This window comes from Scyliorhinus torazame, chromosome 11, assembly GCF_047496885.1.
Source record: "Scyliorhinus torazame isolate Kashiwa2021f chromosome 11, sScyTor2.1, whole genome shotgun sequence".
In the NCBI taxonomy this organism is placed as follows: domain Eukaryota; kingdom Metazoa; phylum Chordata; class Chondrichthyes; order Carcharhiniformes; family Scyliorhinidae; genus Scyliorhinus; species Scyliorhinus torazame.
The window spans coordinates 69,373,158-69,390,350 of NC_092717.1; the positions used below are offsets into that span (position 1 = coordinate 69,373,158).

Genomic DNA, 17,193 nt, shown 5'->3' on the forward strand with positions numbered 1-17,193 from the left:
CAGGGACGATAGTGACATTTAAGGGTCTTCTTGACAAATACATGAATAGGATGGGAATAGAGGGATACAGACCCAGGAAGTGTAGAAGATTGTAGTTTAGTCGGGCAGCATGGTCGGCACGGGCTTGGAGGGCAGAAGGGCCTGTTCCTGTGCAGTACTTTTCTTTGTTCTTTTGTTCTTTGTATGCGGCCTGTCTCTGGGTCACGTACAGGGAGCAACATTTTTATTTTGAGTCACCTGAGGGAGCGCTGGACTTCGCAAAAAGGAAGGAATGGTGGCAGACTGAGAACTTTTGAACTTTGCTGCAACGTTCATGTTTAAAAAAGTTTCTTGTTTTTTCGTTTTGTGGATGCTATTTGTAAGACCTTCTGTACGGATTTGGGGCCAGTTGCAGAGCTGAGCGAGTTAAAGTTTACATTTGCACTGCTGGGGGACGGAGGTGTGTTTGTTCAGATGCTGGATCTCTTGCTTGATCTTAGGCGCGGGACGCGGTCTGGAGACTGGCCCAAGAAAGGTGATGGCTGATCGGCGAAGGGGTGGGGATGCGATGAGCCAACTAGGCTGATCACCTGGAATGTATGAGGGCTAAATGGGCCTGTCAAGAGGGCACGTGTATTCGCGCATTTGAGAGGACTGAAGACGGACGTGGTAATGCTGCAGGAGACACACCTTAGAGAGCTGGCCAGATTAGATTAAGGAAAGGTTGGGTCGGACAGGTTTTTCACTCGAGACTGGACTTGAAGATTAGAGGGGTCGCGATCCTGATCAACAAGCTGGTGGTATTTGAGGCAGGAAGAATAGTTTTGGACGTGGGAGGCCGGTACATCATGGTCAGTGGGATGTACTCACACGTGCATAAAGTGTACTCCCGGATTGATTTCTTTATTCTTTTTTTTAATAAATATATTTTATTAAAGTCTTTCGATTAAACAAAAATTTCCCATTTTACAACTTTGTAATAATATATACATTGATCGTTTTTTTAAATAAATAATATGCTAACTAACGGCAACTGCCAACAACAAAATAAGAAACAACAGAAATAGTAACGAAAATAGTAACTTCGCAACGTCTAATATAAATAACTAATATATAAACACACACATAAAACCCGAGGACCCGAATGAGCCCCCCCCCCCCCCCACCGCCCCGGGTTGCTGCTGCCACCTTTCCTATTTTCCCTTATCGCTCTGCGAGATAGTCGAGGAACGGTTGCCACCGCCTGGTGAACCCTTGAGCCGAACCTCTTAGTGCGTACTTTATCCGCTCCAATTTTATGAACCCTGCCATGTCATTGATCCAGGCCTCCACACCCGGGGGCTTAGCTTCTTTCCACACAAGTAGAATCCTTCGCCGGGCTACTAGGGACGCAAAGGCCAAAACATCGGCCTCTCTCGCCTCCTGCACTCCCGGCTCATCTGCAACCCCAAATATAGCCAACCCCCAGCCTGGTTCGACCCAGACCCCCACCACCTTTGAAATCACTTTTGCCACACCCACCCAGAACCCATGCAATACCGGACATGACCAAAACATGTGGGTGTGGTTCGCCGGGCTTCCCGCGCATCTCCCGCACCTGTCCTCCACTCCAAAAAATCTACTCAGCCTTGCTCCAGTCATATGCGCCCTGTGTAGAACCTTGAATTGTATCAGGCTGAGCCTGGCACACGAGGACGAAGAGTTTACCCTACTTAGGGCATCTGCCCACAGCCCCTCCTCAATCTCTTCCCCCAGGTCCTCCTCCCATTTTCCCTTCAGCTCCTCTACCATCGTCTCCCCCTCATCTCTCATTTCCCTATATATATCTGACACCCTACCATCACCCACCCATGTCCCCGAAATCACTCTGTCCTGGATCTCTTGCGCCAGGAGCTGCGGAAATTCCCTCACCTGTTGCCTCACAAATGCCCTCACTTGCATATAGCGAAATGCATTCCCAGGTGGCAACCCATATTTTTCTGTCAGTGCTCCCAGACTTGCGAACGTCCCGTCTAAGAACAAGTCCTTCAATTTCACAATTCCTGCTCGCTGCCAAGATTTAAATCCCCCATCTATCCTTCCCGGCTCGAACCTATGGTTGTTCCTTATCAGGGACCACACTGAGGAACCCGTCACTCTCTTATGTCGTCTCCACTGCCCCCAAATTTTCAGAGTTGCCCCCACCACTGGGTTTGTGGTGTATTTTTTCGGGGAGAACGGTAACGGCGCCGTCGCCAGTGCTTTTAGACTAGTTCCCCTACAGGACGCCATCTCCAGTCTTTTCCACGCCGCTCCTTCCCCTTCCCTCATCCACTTACATATCATTGACACGTTGGCGGCCCAATAATAATCACTTAGACTCGGCAGTGCCAGTCCCCCTCTGTCCCTACTGCGCTGCAGGAACCCCCTCTTTACTCTTGGGGTCTTTCCAGCCCACACAAAGCTCATAATACTCTTGTCCACCTTCTTAAAAAAGGCCTTTGTAATCAGTACAGGGAGGCACTGGAACACAAAAAGAAACCTTGGAAGGATCACCATTTTTACCGCCTGCACCCTGCCCGCCAATGACAGGGGAGCCATGTCCCGCCTCCTAAAGTCCTCTTCCATCTGCTCTACCAGTCGTGCCAAGTTAAGCTTATGCAAGGTTCCCCAGTTCCTGGCCACCTGGATCCCTAAATACCGGAAATCCCTTGTTACCCTCCTCAACGGTAAATCATCTATTCCCCTGCCCTGTTCCCCGGGGTGCATCACAAACAGTTCACTCTTCCCCATATTCAATTTATATCCTGAAAATTCTCCAAACTCCCTGAGCTGCATTATCTCAGGCATCCCCTCCACTGGGTCCGCGACATACAACAACAAATCATCCGCGTATTATGACACCCGATGCTCTTCTCCTCCTCTAAGTACCCCCCTCCACTTCCTAGAGCCCCTCAGCGCTATGGCCAGTGGCTCAATTGCCAACGCAAACAGTAACGGGGACAGGGGACATCCCTGTCTTGTACCCCTATATAGTCGGAAGTGGTCAGATCGTTGCCTATTTGTAACCACACTTGCCACCGGGGCCCTGTACAGGAGCTGAACCCATCTAATGAACCCCTCTCCAAATCTCCTCAGTACTTCCCACAGGTAGTCCCACTCCACTCTATCAAATGCTTTCTCTGCATCCATCGCCACCACTATCTCCGCCTCCCCTTCCGGTGGGGGCATCATCATCACCCCCAGCAGCCTCCGTATATTAGCATTCAATTGCCTCCCTTTAACAAACCCCGTTTGATCATCATGTACCACCTCAGGGACACAGTCCTCGATCCTCGTCGCCATCACCTTGGCCAAAAGCTTGGCATCTACGTTCAAGAGGGAAATAGGCCTGTATGACCCGCACTGCAGCGGGTCATAGATTACATAGATTACATAGAACATACAGTGCAGAAGGAGGCCATTCGGCCCATCGAGTCTGCACCGACCCACATTAATCCCTCACTTCCACCTTATCCCCGCAACCCAATAACCCCTCCCAACCCTTATGGACACTACGGGTAATTTAGCATGGCCAATCCACCTAACCTGCATGTCTTTGGACTGTGGGAGGAAACCGGAGCACCCGGAGGAAACCCACGCGGACACGGGGAGAACGTGCAAACTCCGCACAGACAGTGACCCAGCGGGGAATCGAACCTGGGACCCTGGCGCTGTGAAGCCACAGTGCTAATCACTTGTGCTACCGTGCTGCCCGGTCCTTGTCTCTTTTCAGGATCAGCGATATCGTCGCCTCCGACATCGTCGGGGGTAGTGTCCCCCTTTCCCTAGCCTCATTAAAGGTTCTCGTCAGAAGTGGGGCCAGCAGGTCCACGTATTTCCTATAGAACTCCACCGGGAACCCATCCAGTCCCGGGGCCTTCCCTGCCTGCATGTTCCCAATTCCTTTTACCACCTCCTCCACCTCAATCTGTGCTCCCAGTCCTGTCATCTCCTGTTCCTCAACCTTCGGGAACTCCAGCTGGTCTAGGAAACGCATCATTCCCTCTTTCCCTTCCAGGGGTTGAGCCTTATATAGCCTCTCATAAAATACCTTAAACACCCTCTCTGCTCCCCGTTCTATCTTTCCCTCCTCGTCTCCAACCCCTCCGATCTCTCTCGCCGCCCCCCTCTTCCTTAGTTGTTGGGCCAGCAGCCGGCTCGCCTTCTCTCCATATTCATACTGCACTCCCTGTGCCTTCCTCCATTGTGCCTCCGCCTTACCCGTGGTCAACAAGTCAAAGTCCGTGTGCAATCTCCGTCTTTCCCTGTATAGCCCTTCATCTGGAGCCTCCGCATATTGCCTATCCACCCTCAAAATCTCCCTCAACAATCTCTCCCTTTCTTTACCCTCTTGTTTCCCCTTATGGGCCCTTATGGAGATCAGCTCCCCTCTAACCACCGCCTTCAGCGCCTCCCAGACCACTCCCACCTGGACCTCGCCGTCATCATTAATCTCTAAGTACCTTTCAGTACATCCCCTCACCCTTACACATACCCCCTCGTCCGCCAACAGTCCCATATCTAATCTCCAGAGTGGGCGCTGTTCCTCTCCTACTTCCAGATCTACCCAATGCGGGCATGATCTGAAATGGCTATAGCCGAATACTCCGTTCCTGCCACCTTCGGGATCAGCGCCCTTCCCAGGACAAAGAAGTCTATCCGGGAGTACACTTTGTGGACATGGGAGAAGAAGGAAAACTCTTTACTCCTTGGCCTAGAAAATCTCCAGGGGTCCACTCCTCCCATCTGCTCCATAAAGCCCTTAAGCACCTTGGCCGTTGCCGGCCTCCTCCCGGTCCTAGATCTGGACCGGTCCAGCCCTGGGTCCAGAACCGTGTTGAAGTCGTCCCCCATTACCAACTTTCCCATCTCCAGGTCCGGGATGCGCCCCAACATACGCTTCATAAAGTTCACGTCATCCCAGTTCGGGGCATATACATTCACCAGCACCACCGCCTCACCTTGCAATCTGCCACTCACCATCACGTATCTACCCCCACTGTCCGCCACTATGGTCTTCGCCTCAAACAATACCCGTTTCCCCACCAGTATTGCCACCCCTCTATTTTTCTCATCCAAGCCGAGCGGAATACCTGTCCCACCCATCCTTTTCTTAATCTGACCTGATCCGCCAGTTTCAGGTGCGTCTCCTGAAGCATGACCACGTCTGCCTTTAGCTTCTTTAGGTGCGCAAGTACCCTTACCCTCTTAATCGGCCCATTCAACCCTCTCACATTCCACGTGATCAACCGGGTTGGGGGGCTCTTTACCCCCCCCCCCCTCGTCGACTAGCCATCCCCTTTTTTAGACCAGCTCCTCACCCGGTTCCCACGCAGCCGCTTATCCCCCCGATGGCGCCCTCCCATCCCGACCATCCCATCCCGTAACAGCTCCCCCTTCCCCTTAGCAGCAGCAACCCAGTTAACCACCGCCCGCCCGCTAGATCCCTCTCTAGCTTAGTTGCTCCCCCCATATTGCTTCCGGAAGTCAGCAAACTCTGGCTGACCTCGGCTTCCCCCGTTTATCCTTAGCCTCCCATTATGAGGCCCCCTCCTTCCTGCGCCCCCTTTTCCCGCCACAATTTCCATAGCGCGGGAACAAAGCCCGCGCTTCCCTCTCGGCCCCGCCCCTGATGGCGCAGCTCCCTCTCTCCTTCCCCCTCCCCTTCCCCACCGGCGCCCACATTTCTTCGTGTCCCCCCCTTCGAGGGGAAAGAAAATTTTCCCCCATCTGATTCACAGTCCCTTACCACCACCTCACTACTTCATTTCAAACACTCTTTCTCCAATCTAGTCCAACTTCTCCTCTTCAATAAATGTCCACGCCTCTTCTGCCATCTCGAAGTAGGGTGTTTACCCTGGTATGTAACCCACAGTCTTGCCGACTGCAACATTCCGAACTTCACTTTCCTCTTGTGGAGCACCGCCTTGGCCCGATTGAAACTCGCCCTCTTTCTCGCCACCTCCGCACTCCAATCCTGATACACGCGGATCACCGCGTTCTCCCACCTGCTGCTCCGTGTCTTTTTCGCCCATCTCAGGACCATCTCCCTGTCCTTGTAGCGGTGGAACCTCACCACTATTGCTCGAGGTATTTCTCCTGCCTTTGGTCTTCTCACGAGGACTCGATACGCTCCCTCCACTTCCAGGGGGCCTCAGCTCCCATTAAGGTATGGAGCATCGTGCTCACATACGCCCCAACGTCCGCTCCCTCTGCCCCTTCGGGAAGACCCAAAATTCTTAAGTTTTTCCTCGTCGAGCTATTTTCCAGGGCTTCCAGTCTCTCCATACACCTCTTATGTAGTGCCTCGTGCGTCTCCGTCTTCACCACCAAGCCCTGTATCTCGTCCTCATTTTCGGCAGCTTTTGCCTTCACTCCACGGAGCTCCATCTCTTGGGTCTTCTGCACCTCCTTTACCCCCTCAATCGCCTGCAGCATCGGCGCCAGCACCTCCTTCTTGAGCTCCTCCACACATCGCCGGAGGAACTCCTGCTGTTTCAGGCCCCATACCAACTGGCCTCCCTCCACCGCCATCTTGCTTCTCACTTCACTTCTTTGCCGCTGCTCCAGAGGATCCTCCGCAATCTGGCCACTATTATCTCTTCTGTCCGTTCACATCCGGGGGGACTCCCTTCTATGTCGCCTCACAGTGGGTTTAGCCTTCGAAAATTGCCGTTGGGGCTTCCGATAAGAGCCCAAAGTCCGTTAAAACGGGAGGTGCCGAAACGTGCGACTTAGCTGGTCATCGCCGCACCCGGAAGTCGATTTCTTTATTCTGAGCAAGGCCTTACTGACGGGGGTGGTGGACATGGGTTACTTGGCGATCACAATCGCAGACCATGCCCCGCACTGGGTTGACCTACAAGTTAGTAAGGACAGTAACCAGCGCCCGCACTGGAGGCTAGACGTGGGTCTTCTATCTGACGAAGAGGTGTGCGGGCGGTATTCAGAACTTAACCACCGGGAGGGCGGTGGAGCAACTGAGAAAGGCGAGTGGGGCGATCTATGAGCATGGAGAGAAGGCCAGCAGAATTCTTACACAGTAGCTTAGAAAGAGGGAGGCAGCCAGGGAGATAGGGAAAGTAAAGGATGGAGATGGGAACCTGGTTGGAGACTTGGCAGGGGTGAATAAGGCGTTTAAGGAGTTTTACTGTAGGCTGTATGGGTCGGAACTCCCAACAGGGCCGGAGCGGATGAGTCACTTCCTAGGGGGGCTGAATTTCCCGAAGGTGGACGGGGAGCTGGTAGAAAGGCTGGGGGCCCCAATCGGGATGGAAGAGATAGCGGAGGGTCTGAAGTCCATGAAGTCGAGTAAAGACCCGGGGCTGGACAGGTACCCAGTGGAGTTCTATAAAAGGTTCTCTGGGATATTGGGGCCGTTGTTCATGAGGACATTCAATGAGGCAAGGAGAGAGGGGTGCTTCCCCCGACGATGTCACAGGCCACGATTTCGCTGATCCTGAAGCGGGACAAGAACCCGGAGCTGTGTGGGTCCTACAGGCCGATATCCCTATGGATTTGGACGCTAAACTGCACGCCAAAATTTTGTCCTCTAGGATTGAGGATTGTGTTCCGGACATTATTGGGGAGGACCAGACGGGGTTTGTTAAGGGAAGGCAGCTTAATGCAGACGACCTGCTCCTGTATGTATTGGACCCAGCAGAGGGGATGGAAGAAATCATGAGGATTCTGGGGAATTTGGCCGGTTTTCGGGGTATAAACTAAATTTGGGGAAAAGTGAGATGTTTGCGGTCCAGGCGAGGGGACAGGAGAGGCAGCTGGGGAACTGCTAAACGGCAGTGGTAGGGGGAAGCTTTAGGTATCTAGGCATCCAAGTGGCGCGGGAATGGGAATGGCTGCACAAGCCAAATCTGGCCCGACTAGTAGACCAAATGAAGAAAGATTTCCGAAGGTGGGATGCCCTCCCGCTGTCACTAGCCAGGAGGGTGCAGACGGTGAAGATGACGGTCCTCCCAAGATTCCTGTTTGTGTTTCAGTGACTCCCCATCTTTATTCTGCGGTCCTTTTTTAAACGGGTCAACAAAGTGATCACTGGCTTTTTCCAATTAAGGGGCAATTTAGCATGGCCAATCCACCTACCCTGCAGCACAGTAGCAGTGGTTAGCACTGTACTTCACAGCGCCAGGGTCCCAGGTTCGATTCCAGGCCAGAGGTCACTGTCTGTGTGGAGTCTGCACGTTCTCCCCCATGTCAGCTTGGGTTTCCTCCAGGTGCTCCGGTTTCCTCCCACCAGTCCCGAAAGACGTGCTTGTTAGGTCAATTGGACATTCTGAATTCTCCCTCTGTGCACCCGAACAGGTACTGGAATGTGGCAACGAGGGGCTTTTCACAGTAACTTCACTGCAATGTAAGCCTACTTGTGACAATAAAGATTATTACTATTACTGCATATCTTTTTGGGTTGTGGGGGTAAGACCCACGCAGACACGGGGAGAATGTGAAAGTCGACATGGACAGTGACCCATAGTCGGGATCGAACCTGGGACCTCAGCGCTGTGAGGCAGCAGTGCTAATCACTGCACTACCATGCACCCGCCCTTCATCCATGCACACTTAAAAATACTTTAGTTTTCATAGTTTATGAGTGTAAATGCACCAAGCACATAGGGGCCTTCACCACATTATACCATACAAAAAAATCCAGTTATGATAAAACACTGCAAGTTTGATCTTCACAAACAAAAAGCACTTGTGCCAAATAAATATACAAACCGCTGTACTTGGTCAATTCATTTGTATCACAGACATATTCCATTTGTACTTAGTTAGACATCTGCTGGAACTGAGTTTTCTTCAGACCTCCTTTTATTGAAAAGGTTTTAAAGTGCAAAACCAGTCAAGGTGCGTTCCAACGTTTAAATAGCAATGAATTAAGAGGTAAACTTGACCCCTACATGAACGAATGACTAATCCAGTATAGCGAGTGATGCAAAGGTTCAATAGATATTTAGCTGCTTTTCAGAAAGGTAAACATACCTTTAGCTCCGCAATGAAAGATCTTTGGGACCAAAACCAGGAGTAGAAGAATGCTCCATTGGGCCATCAGGGAAAGGTTGCTGCAAAACAAGGACAGCCTATCTTAGATCTGGGGACTCCAATTCTTCCTGTGCCTCCATTTTATTGGACATCATAGTTTAGTCTCCCCATTCTTCTTAGGCTCCCTGTAGCCAAATGTTTACATTTGTTAGCGACTATGTCGCCCTGGTGCAGTGTTTCTACCTTTTTGTTAATTGCACAGGGATGCATCAGAGTTGCTCTGTGCAGTTCAGTGAATTTCCAACATGGACTCTGCACTTCCCTCCCTTGCTCAAGTACAGAGCTCTCTGGATAGGGTCAGAGATATGTTTCAACACCTCCCAGCACCTTCTGCCCTGTACAATTATCTTAATTCTTGACTGTGGATGCAGCACGTATTCGGAGATTACATTTATTGAAACGTTCAGACGTTTCTAGGAATTAATCTCTTAGATATGCACAACGACTAATTTTCATATAGCACCTTCAATGTAATGAACCATCCCAGGGTGTTTCCGTGGAGCAGTACAAAACACATAGTCGCACAATGAGAATCAGACCAGCTGGCCAAAACCTTGGACCAAGAAGTAAGGTTTAAGGAGTTTCTTAAAGGAGGAAAGTGAGATCGAAAAGCAGAGAGTGTAGGAAGCAAAGATCAGAGCTTGGGGCCTCGGCGGCTAAAGGCCCTGCCACCAATGGTGGAGCAATTAATGTCAGGGATGTACAAGAGACCAGAATTAGATGAGTGCAGATATGTCGGAAGGTTTTGGGGCTGGAGGAGGTCACAGACCTAGGGAGGAGTAAAGCCATGGGGGATTTGCCTGGATCCACTTGCTTGGATGAGTGCAGCTCTAACAACACTCAAGAAGCTCAGCACCATCCTGGACAAAGCAGCCCACTTGATTGCTCCTCCTTTCACAAACATTCAAATCCTCCACCACCGACAACAGTGGCAGCTGTGTGTACCATCTACAAGATGCACTACAGTAACTCACCAAAGAACAACAAAGAAATGTACAGCACAGGAACAGGCCCTTCGGCCCTCCAAGCCCGTGCCGACCATGCTGCCCGACTAAACTACAAGGTTCCTTAGACAGCACCTTCCAAACCCACAACCATCTGGAAGGACAAAAGCAGCAGATACCTGGGAACCCCACCACCTGGAGGTTCCCTGCCAAGTCACTCACCATACTGACTTGGAAATATATTGCCGTTCCTTCACTGTCGCTGGGGCAACTACCTGGAACTCCCTCCCTAACAGCACAGGACTGTAGCAGTTCAAGAAAGTAACTCACCACCACCTTCTGAAGGTTAACAAGGGATAAATCTTTGGGAGACACCGGGGGTAATGCTTCAGTAGCAGAAAACGAAGCCTCTATGATTAGATAGACAATGACGCAACCAAATGAGAGCAGTGCCATTGAGCTGTGCCAGTAAGTCGAACAAAGAACAAAGAAAAATTACAGCACAGGAACAGGCCCTTCGGCCCTCCAAGCCTGCGCCGATCCAGATCCTCTATCTAAAACTGTCGCCTATTTTCTAAGGATCAGTATCCCTCTGCTGCCTGCCCATTCATGTATCTGTCTAGATACATCTTAAATGACACTATCGTGCCCGCCTCTACCACCTCCACCGGCAATGCGTTCCAGGCACCCATCACCCTCTGCGTAAAGAACTTTCCACGCATATCTCCCTTAAACTTTTCCCCTCTCACCTTTAACTCGTGACCCCGAGTAATTGAGTCCCCCACTCTGGGAAAAAGCTTCTTGCTATCTGACCTCATGATTTTGTAGACCTCAATGAGGTCCCCCCTCAGCCTCCGTCTTTCTAAAGAAAATAATCCTAATCTGCTCAAACTCTCTTCATAGCTAGGACTCTCCATACCAGATAACATCCTGGTGAACCTCCTCTGCACCTTCTCCAAAGCATCCACATCCTTTTGGTAATGTGGCGACCAGAACTGTATGCAGTATGCCAAATGTGGCCGAACCAAAGTCTTATACAACTGTAACATGACCTGCCAACTCTTGTACTCAATATCCCTTCCGATGAAGGAAAGCATGCAGTATTACGGTGGCGGAGAGGATGCTAGATGGGGACTCATCTTCCGAGGTAGTATGGGCTGAGGTTAGAAACAGGAAAGGAGAGGTCACCCTGTTGGGAGTTTTCTATAGGCCTCCAAATAGTTCTCGGGATGTAGAGGAAAGGATGGCGAGGATGATCCTGGATAAGAGCGAAAGTAACAGGGTAGTTATTATGGGAGACTTTAACTTTCGAAATATTGACTGGAAAAGATATAGTTCGAGTACATTAGATGGGTCGTTTTTTGTACAGTGTGTGCAGGAGGGTTTCCTGACACAATATGTTGACAGGCCAACAAGAGGCGAGGCCACGTTGGATTTGGTTTTGGGTAATGAACCAGGCCAGGTGTTGGATTTGGAGGTAGGAGAGCACTTTGGGGACAGTGACCACAATTCGGTGACGTTTACGCTCGTGATGGAAAGGGATAAGTATACACCGCAGGGCAAGAGTTATAGCTGGGGGAAGGGCAATTATGATGCCATTAGACGTGACTTGGGGGGGGATAGGTTGGAGAAGTAGACTGCAAGTGTTGGGCACACTGGATAAGTGGAGCTTGTTCAAGGATCAGCTACTGCGTGTTCTTGATAAGTACGTACCGGTCAGGCAGGGAGGAAGGGAGTGAGGGAACCGTGGTTTACCAAAGAAGTGGAATCTCTTGTTAAGAGGAAGAAGGAGGCCTATGTGAAGATGAGGTGTGAAGTTTCAGTTGGGGCGATGGATAGTTACAAGGTAGCGAGGAAGGATCTAAAGAGAGAGCTAAGACGAGCAAGGAGGGGACATGAGAAGTATTTGGCAGGTAGGATCAAGGAAAACCCAAAAGCTTTCTATAGGTATGTCAGGAATAAGCGAACGACTAGGGTAAGAGTAGGACCAGTCAAGGGCAGGGATGGGAAGTTGTGTGTGGAGTCTGAAGAGATAGGCGAGATACTAAATGAATATTTTTCGTCAGTATTCACTCAGGAAAAAGATAATGTTGTGGAGGAGAATGCTGAGACCCAGGCTATTAGAATAGATGGCATTGAGGTACGTAGGGAAGAGGTGTTGGCAATTCTGGACAGGCTGAAAATAGATAAGTCCCCGGGGCCTGATGGGATTTATCCTAGGATTCTCTGGGAGGCCAGGGAAGAGATTGCTGGACCTTTGGCTTTGATTTTTATGTCATCATTGGCTACAGGAATAGTGCCAGAGGACTGGAGGATAGCAAATGTGGTCCCTTTGTTCAAAAAGGGGAGCAGAGACAACCCCGGCAACTATAGACCGGTGAGCCTCACGTCTGTAGTGGGTAAAGTCTTGGAGGGGATTATAAGAGACAAAATTTATAATCATCTAGATAGGAATAATATGATCAGGGATAGTCAGCATGGCGTTGTAAAGGGTAGGTCATGCCTCACAAACCTTATCGAGTTCTTTGAGAAGGTGACTGAACAGGTAGACGAGGGTAGAGCAGTTGATGTGGTGTATATGGATTTCAGTAAAGCGTTTGATAAGGTTCCCCACGGTAGGCTATTGCAAAAAATACGGAGGCTGGGGATTGAGGGTGATTTAGAGATGTGGATCAGAAATTGGCTAGCTGAAAGACAGAGGGTGGTGGTTGATGGGAAATGTTCAGAATTGAGTTCAGTTACAAGTGGCGTACCACAAGGATCTGTTCTGGGGCCGTTGCTGTTTGTCATTTTTATCAACGACCTAGAGGAAGGCGCAGAAGGGTGGGTGCGTAAATTTGCAGACGACACTAAAGTCGGTGGTGTTGTCGACAGTGAGGAAGGATGTAGCAGGTTACAGAGGGACATAGATAAGCTGCAGAGCTGGGCTGAGAGGTGGCAAATGGAGTTTAATGGAGAGAAGTGTGAGGTGATTCACTTTGGAAGGAATAACAGGAATGCGGAATATTTGGCTAATGGTAAAGTTCTTGGAAGTGTGGATGAGCAGAGGGATCTAGGTGTCCATGTACATAGATCCCTGAAAGTTGCCACCCAGGTTGATAGGGTTGTGAAGAAGGCCTATGGAGTGTTGGCCTTTATTGGTAGAGGGATTGAGTTCCGGAGTCAGGAGGTCATGTTGCAGCTGTACAAAACTCTGGTTCGGCCGCATTTGGAGTATTGCGTACAGTTCTGGTCACCGCATTATAGGAAGGACGTGGAGGCTTTGGAGCGGGTGCAGAGGAGATTTACCAGGATGTTGCCTGGTATGGAGGGAAAATCTTATGAGGAAAGGCTGATGGACTTGAGGTTGTTATCGTTGGAGAGAAGAAGGTTAAGAGGAGACTTAATAGAGGCATACAAAATGATCAGGGGGTTAGATAGGGTGGACAGTGAGAGCCTTCTCCCGCGGATGGAAATGGCTGGCACGAGGGACGTAGCTTTAAACTGAGGGGTAATAGATATAGGACAGAGGTCAGAGGTAGGTTCTTTACGCAAAGAGTGGTGAGGCCGTGGAATGCCCTACCGGCAACAGTAGTGAACTCGCCAACATTGAGGGCATTTAAAAGTTTATTGGATAAGCATATGGATGATAATGGCATAGTGTAGGTTAGATGGCTTTTGTTTCGGTGCAACATCGTGGGCCGAAGGGCCTGTACTGCGTTGTATCGTTCTATGTTCTATGCCGTATGCCTTCTTGACCACTCTATCAACCTGCGCGGCCACCTTCAGGGTACAGTGGACCTGAACACCCAGATCTCTCTGTACATCAATTTTCCCCAGGGCTTTTTAATTTACTCATTTCATTAGTTCGCTCTTGAATTGGATCTTCCAAAATCCATCACCTTGCATTTGCCTGGATTGAACTCCATCTGCCATTTCTCCGCCCAACTCTCCAATCAATCTATATTCTGCTGTATTCTCTGACAGTCCCCTTCACTATCTGCTACTCCACCAATCTTAGTGTCATCTGCAAACTTGCTAATCAGACCACCTATACCTTCCTCCAGATCATTTATGTATATCACAAACAACAGTGGTCCCAGCACGGATCCCTGTGGAACACCACTGGTCACAGTTCTCCATTTTGAGAAACTCCCTTCCACTACTCTCTGTCTCCTGTTGCCCAGCCAGTTCTTTATCCATCTAGCTAGTACACCCTGGACCCCATCAGACTTCACTTTCTCCATCCGCCTACCACGGGGAACCTTATCAAATGCCTTACTGAAGTCCATGTATATGACATCTACAGCCCTTCCCTCATCAATCAACTTTGTCACTTTCTCAAAGAATTCTATTAAGTCGGTAAGACATGACCTTCCCTGCACATAATCATGTTGCCTATCACTGATAAGCCCATTTTCTTCCAAATGGGAATAGATCCTATCCCTCAGTATCTTATCCAGCAGCTTCCCTACCACTTACGTCAGGCTCACCGGTCTATATAACACTAGCTCCAAAAGCTAGTGATTCCAAATAAACCTGTTGGGACTTTAACCTGGTGTTGTAAGACGACTTACTGTGCCCACCCCAGTCCAACGCTGGCATCTCCACATCATTGAGCTGGACAACAGTGGAGAAGCATTAGAGGAGGATCGCGTGGTTAAACCTATCAACGGCTACAGACATGTCGAGAAGGACAAGGCGGGAAAGTTTACCTTTGTCAGTCACATCCCATAAGATGCCATTTGGGACTTTGATAAAAAAGGCTATTTTGGTACCGTCGCAGTGGCAGACACCTAACTGGAGGGATTCGACAGAGTTCTGGCAAAACCAAAAGAGAAAATGCTGGAAAATCTCAGCAGGTCTAGCAGCATCTGTAGGGAGAGAAAAGAGCTAACATTTTGAGTCGAGATGGCCCTTTGTCAAAGCTTTCTGGTAAAGATGGGAACTGATTTGGGAGGTAACAACACATTCAGGAACTTTACAGAGGAAAGGGAAAGGGAGGGTATGGGAGCTGGGAGAGAAACCAGAGAAGGTAGCAAGTTTATGGCTAGAGCAGGAAGGGCAGGGGCTGGGGGGGGCTGCGAGAGGGGAGAGACTTAAGGGAGCTTGGCCAGGTGGGCTAATGGAAGAGTGAAGCTTTGCAGAGGCAGCTGATTAAATTGTTTCAATGTTATTGACAAGGACTTGTCCAAATGCTTGTTGTTGGAGGTGAGGGTGGAAATCACATGGGAGGGGGTCTTAAAAGATGGTTTGCAATGGAGAAAAGAAGCCAAGGAGTATCTTCGCATTCCAGGAGGATTCTGGAAGTGTGAACAAAGTTGACAGAGGATGCAGAACCCAATAATTTCACCAGATCTGGTGGTGGATGGCTGAACTGGTTGTGGCCATATCCTTTCAAATGTGCATCCCTTGGTCTTAAGGGAGCAGAGATGAGGATTGCACCGGGGAAACCATAGAATCCCTATAATGCAGAAGGTGGCCATTTGGCCCATCACGTCGACACCGAGCCTCTGAAAGAGCACCCTACCTAGACCACATCCCTGCGCTATTCCCCTAACCCTGTAGCCCTACCTAACCTGCACATCTTTGGACACTAATGGGCAATGCAGCATGGCCAATCCACCCATCCTGTGGGAGGAAACCAGAGCACCCGGAGGAAACCCTTGAAGACACGGGGAGAAGGTGCAAATTCCACACCCAAGGCCAGAATCAAACATGGATTCCTGGCGCTGTGAGGCAGCAGTGCTAACCACGGTGCCACCATTCCACCCAAGGGTGAGAGAATAATGGTTCTATTGGGACTAGGAAATCAACGTGTACAATCTATCAAGGCTTAAAGCAACGACAAAAACGTACTGCTTCCTGTTCAGGTGACTCCTCTACCCTGATGATGCTACTCTAATCGCTTACATGGCAATTATCATAGATCATATCATAGAATTTACAGTGCAGAAGGAGGCCATTTGGCCCATCGAGTCTGCACCGGCTCTTGCAAAAAAGAGCACCCTTCCCAAGGTCAACACCTCCACCCTATCCCCATAACCCAGTAACCCCACCCAACACTAAGGGCAATTTTGGACACTAAGGGCAATTTATCATGGCCAATCCACCTAACCTGCAAATCTATGGACTGTGGGAGGAAACCGGAGCACCCGGAGGAAACCCACGCACACACGGGGAGGATGTGCAGACTCCGCACAGACAGTGACCCAAGCCGGAATCGAACCTGGGACCCTGGAGCTGTGAAGCAATTGTGCTATCCACAATGCTGCCGTGCTGCTACAAAGACTCATGGATTGTCTCTCTCATGCCTGTAATTTGCTCTCCCTGACTTGAGTGTCAAAAAAACGGTGGTCATGGGATGAGGTGCTGCATTCGTGCCCCTGGTCACACTATTTATTTTTAAAATTTAGAGTACCCATTGTGGTGATATGCATCACTGTAAATACACAAGGGGTTAATGTAAATACACTAAGACTAAATAAACACTAGAGGGAGCACCAGAGACATCATGACACACAGACATTCAACCAATAGGTCAGTAAGATAGGACACGACCAATGGGCAGTTATTACACACCCAGAGGTGACACTACCACAAGGGGGCTACCCATATACAAGGACAGGGCACACATGCTCTTTCTCTTTTCATAGGCGACACTCAGAGACAGGGGCAGATCAAGGAAACAGCTTATGCTACGTGAAGAAGCATAACACAACATGGTTCCAGGAGTACTTGTTAAATCTACATAGTTCAACTCAACAAATCCGTGACTACCAGCAACAGCACCCAGGCAAGATGTTCGAGATTCCGGTTCCGCAGCAGCTCAGGTACCACGGCAATCTCAGTGCAAACTGGCGTGTGTTCAGGCAGAGAATCGAGATCTACCTGGTGGCGTCCGACCTAGATGGCATGGCGGATGCAGAGAAAATAAAGCTTCTGCTCACAATTGCCGGTGCAAGAGTAGAGATAGGGGGGGGCTGGCGCTGCCCAACCTCTGTGGGTACTACTGGGCCGCCAATGCGACAATGGTGCGCAAGTGGGTGATGGCGGGGGAGGGGGCTGCATGGAAGAGGCTGGAGACGGCGTCCTGTGTGGGTACGAGTCTGGGGGCACTGGCAACGGCGTCGCTGCCGCTCCCTCCAAGGAGGTATACCACGAGCCCGGTGGTGGTGGCGGCCCTCAAAATTTGGGGGCAGTGGAGGCGGCA

At 50.1% G+C, this 17,193-nt stretch overlaps 1 protein-coding gene across 3 annotated transcripts in view; it reads right to left on the minus strand.

Annotated features, from left to right (window-relative positions):
• The window catches only part of LOC140385326 (activin receptor type-1-like), a 310,011-nt gene that overhangs the window by 126,587 nt on the left and 166,231 nt on the right, over positions 1–17,193 (minus strand). For all 3 annotated transcript variants that reach the window (XM_072467388.1, XM_072467386.1, XM_072467385.1), the window contains exon 2: positions 8,998–9,077. In XM_072467388.1, the coding sequence (XP_072323489.1) occupies positions 8,998–9,064 (67 nt within the window). In that variant the 5' untranslated portion in view covers positions 9,065–9,077. The remainder of the gene's footprint in view (positions 1–8,997; positions 9,078–17,193) is intronic.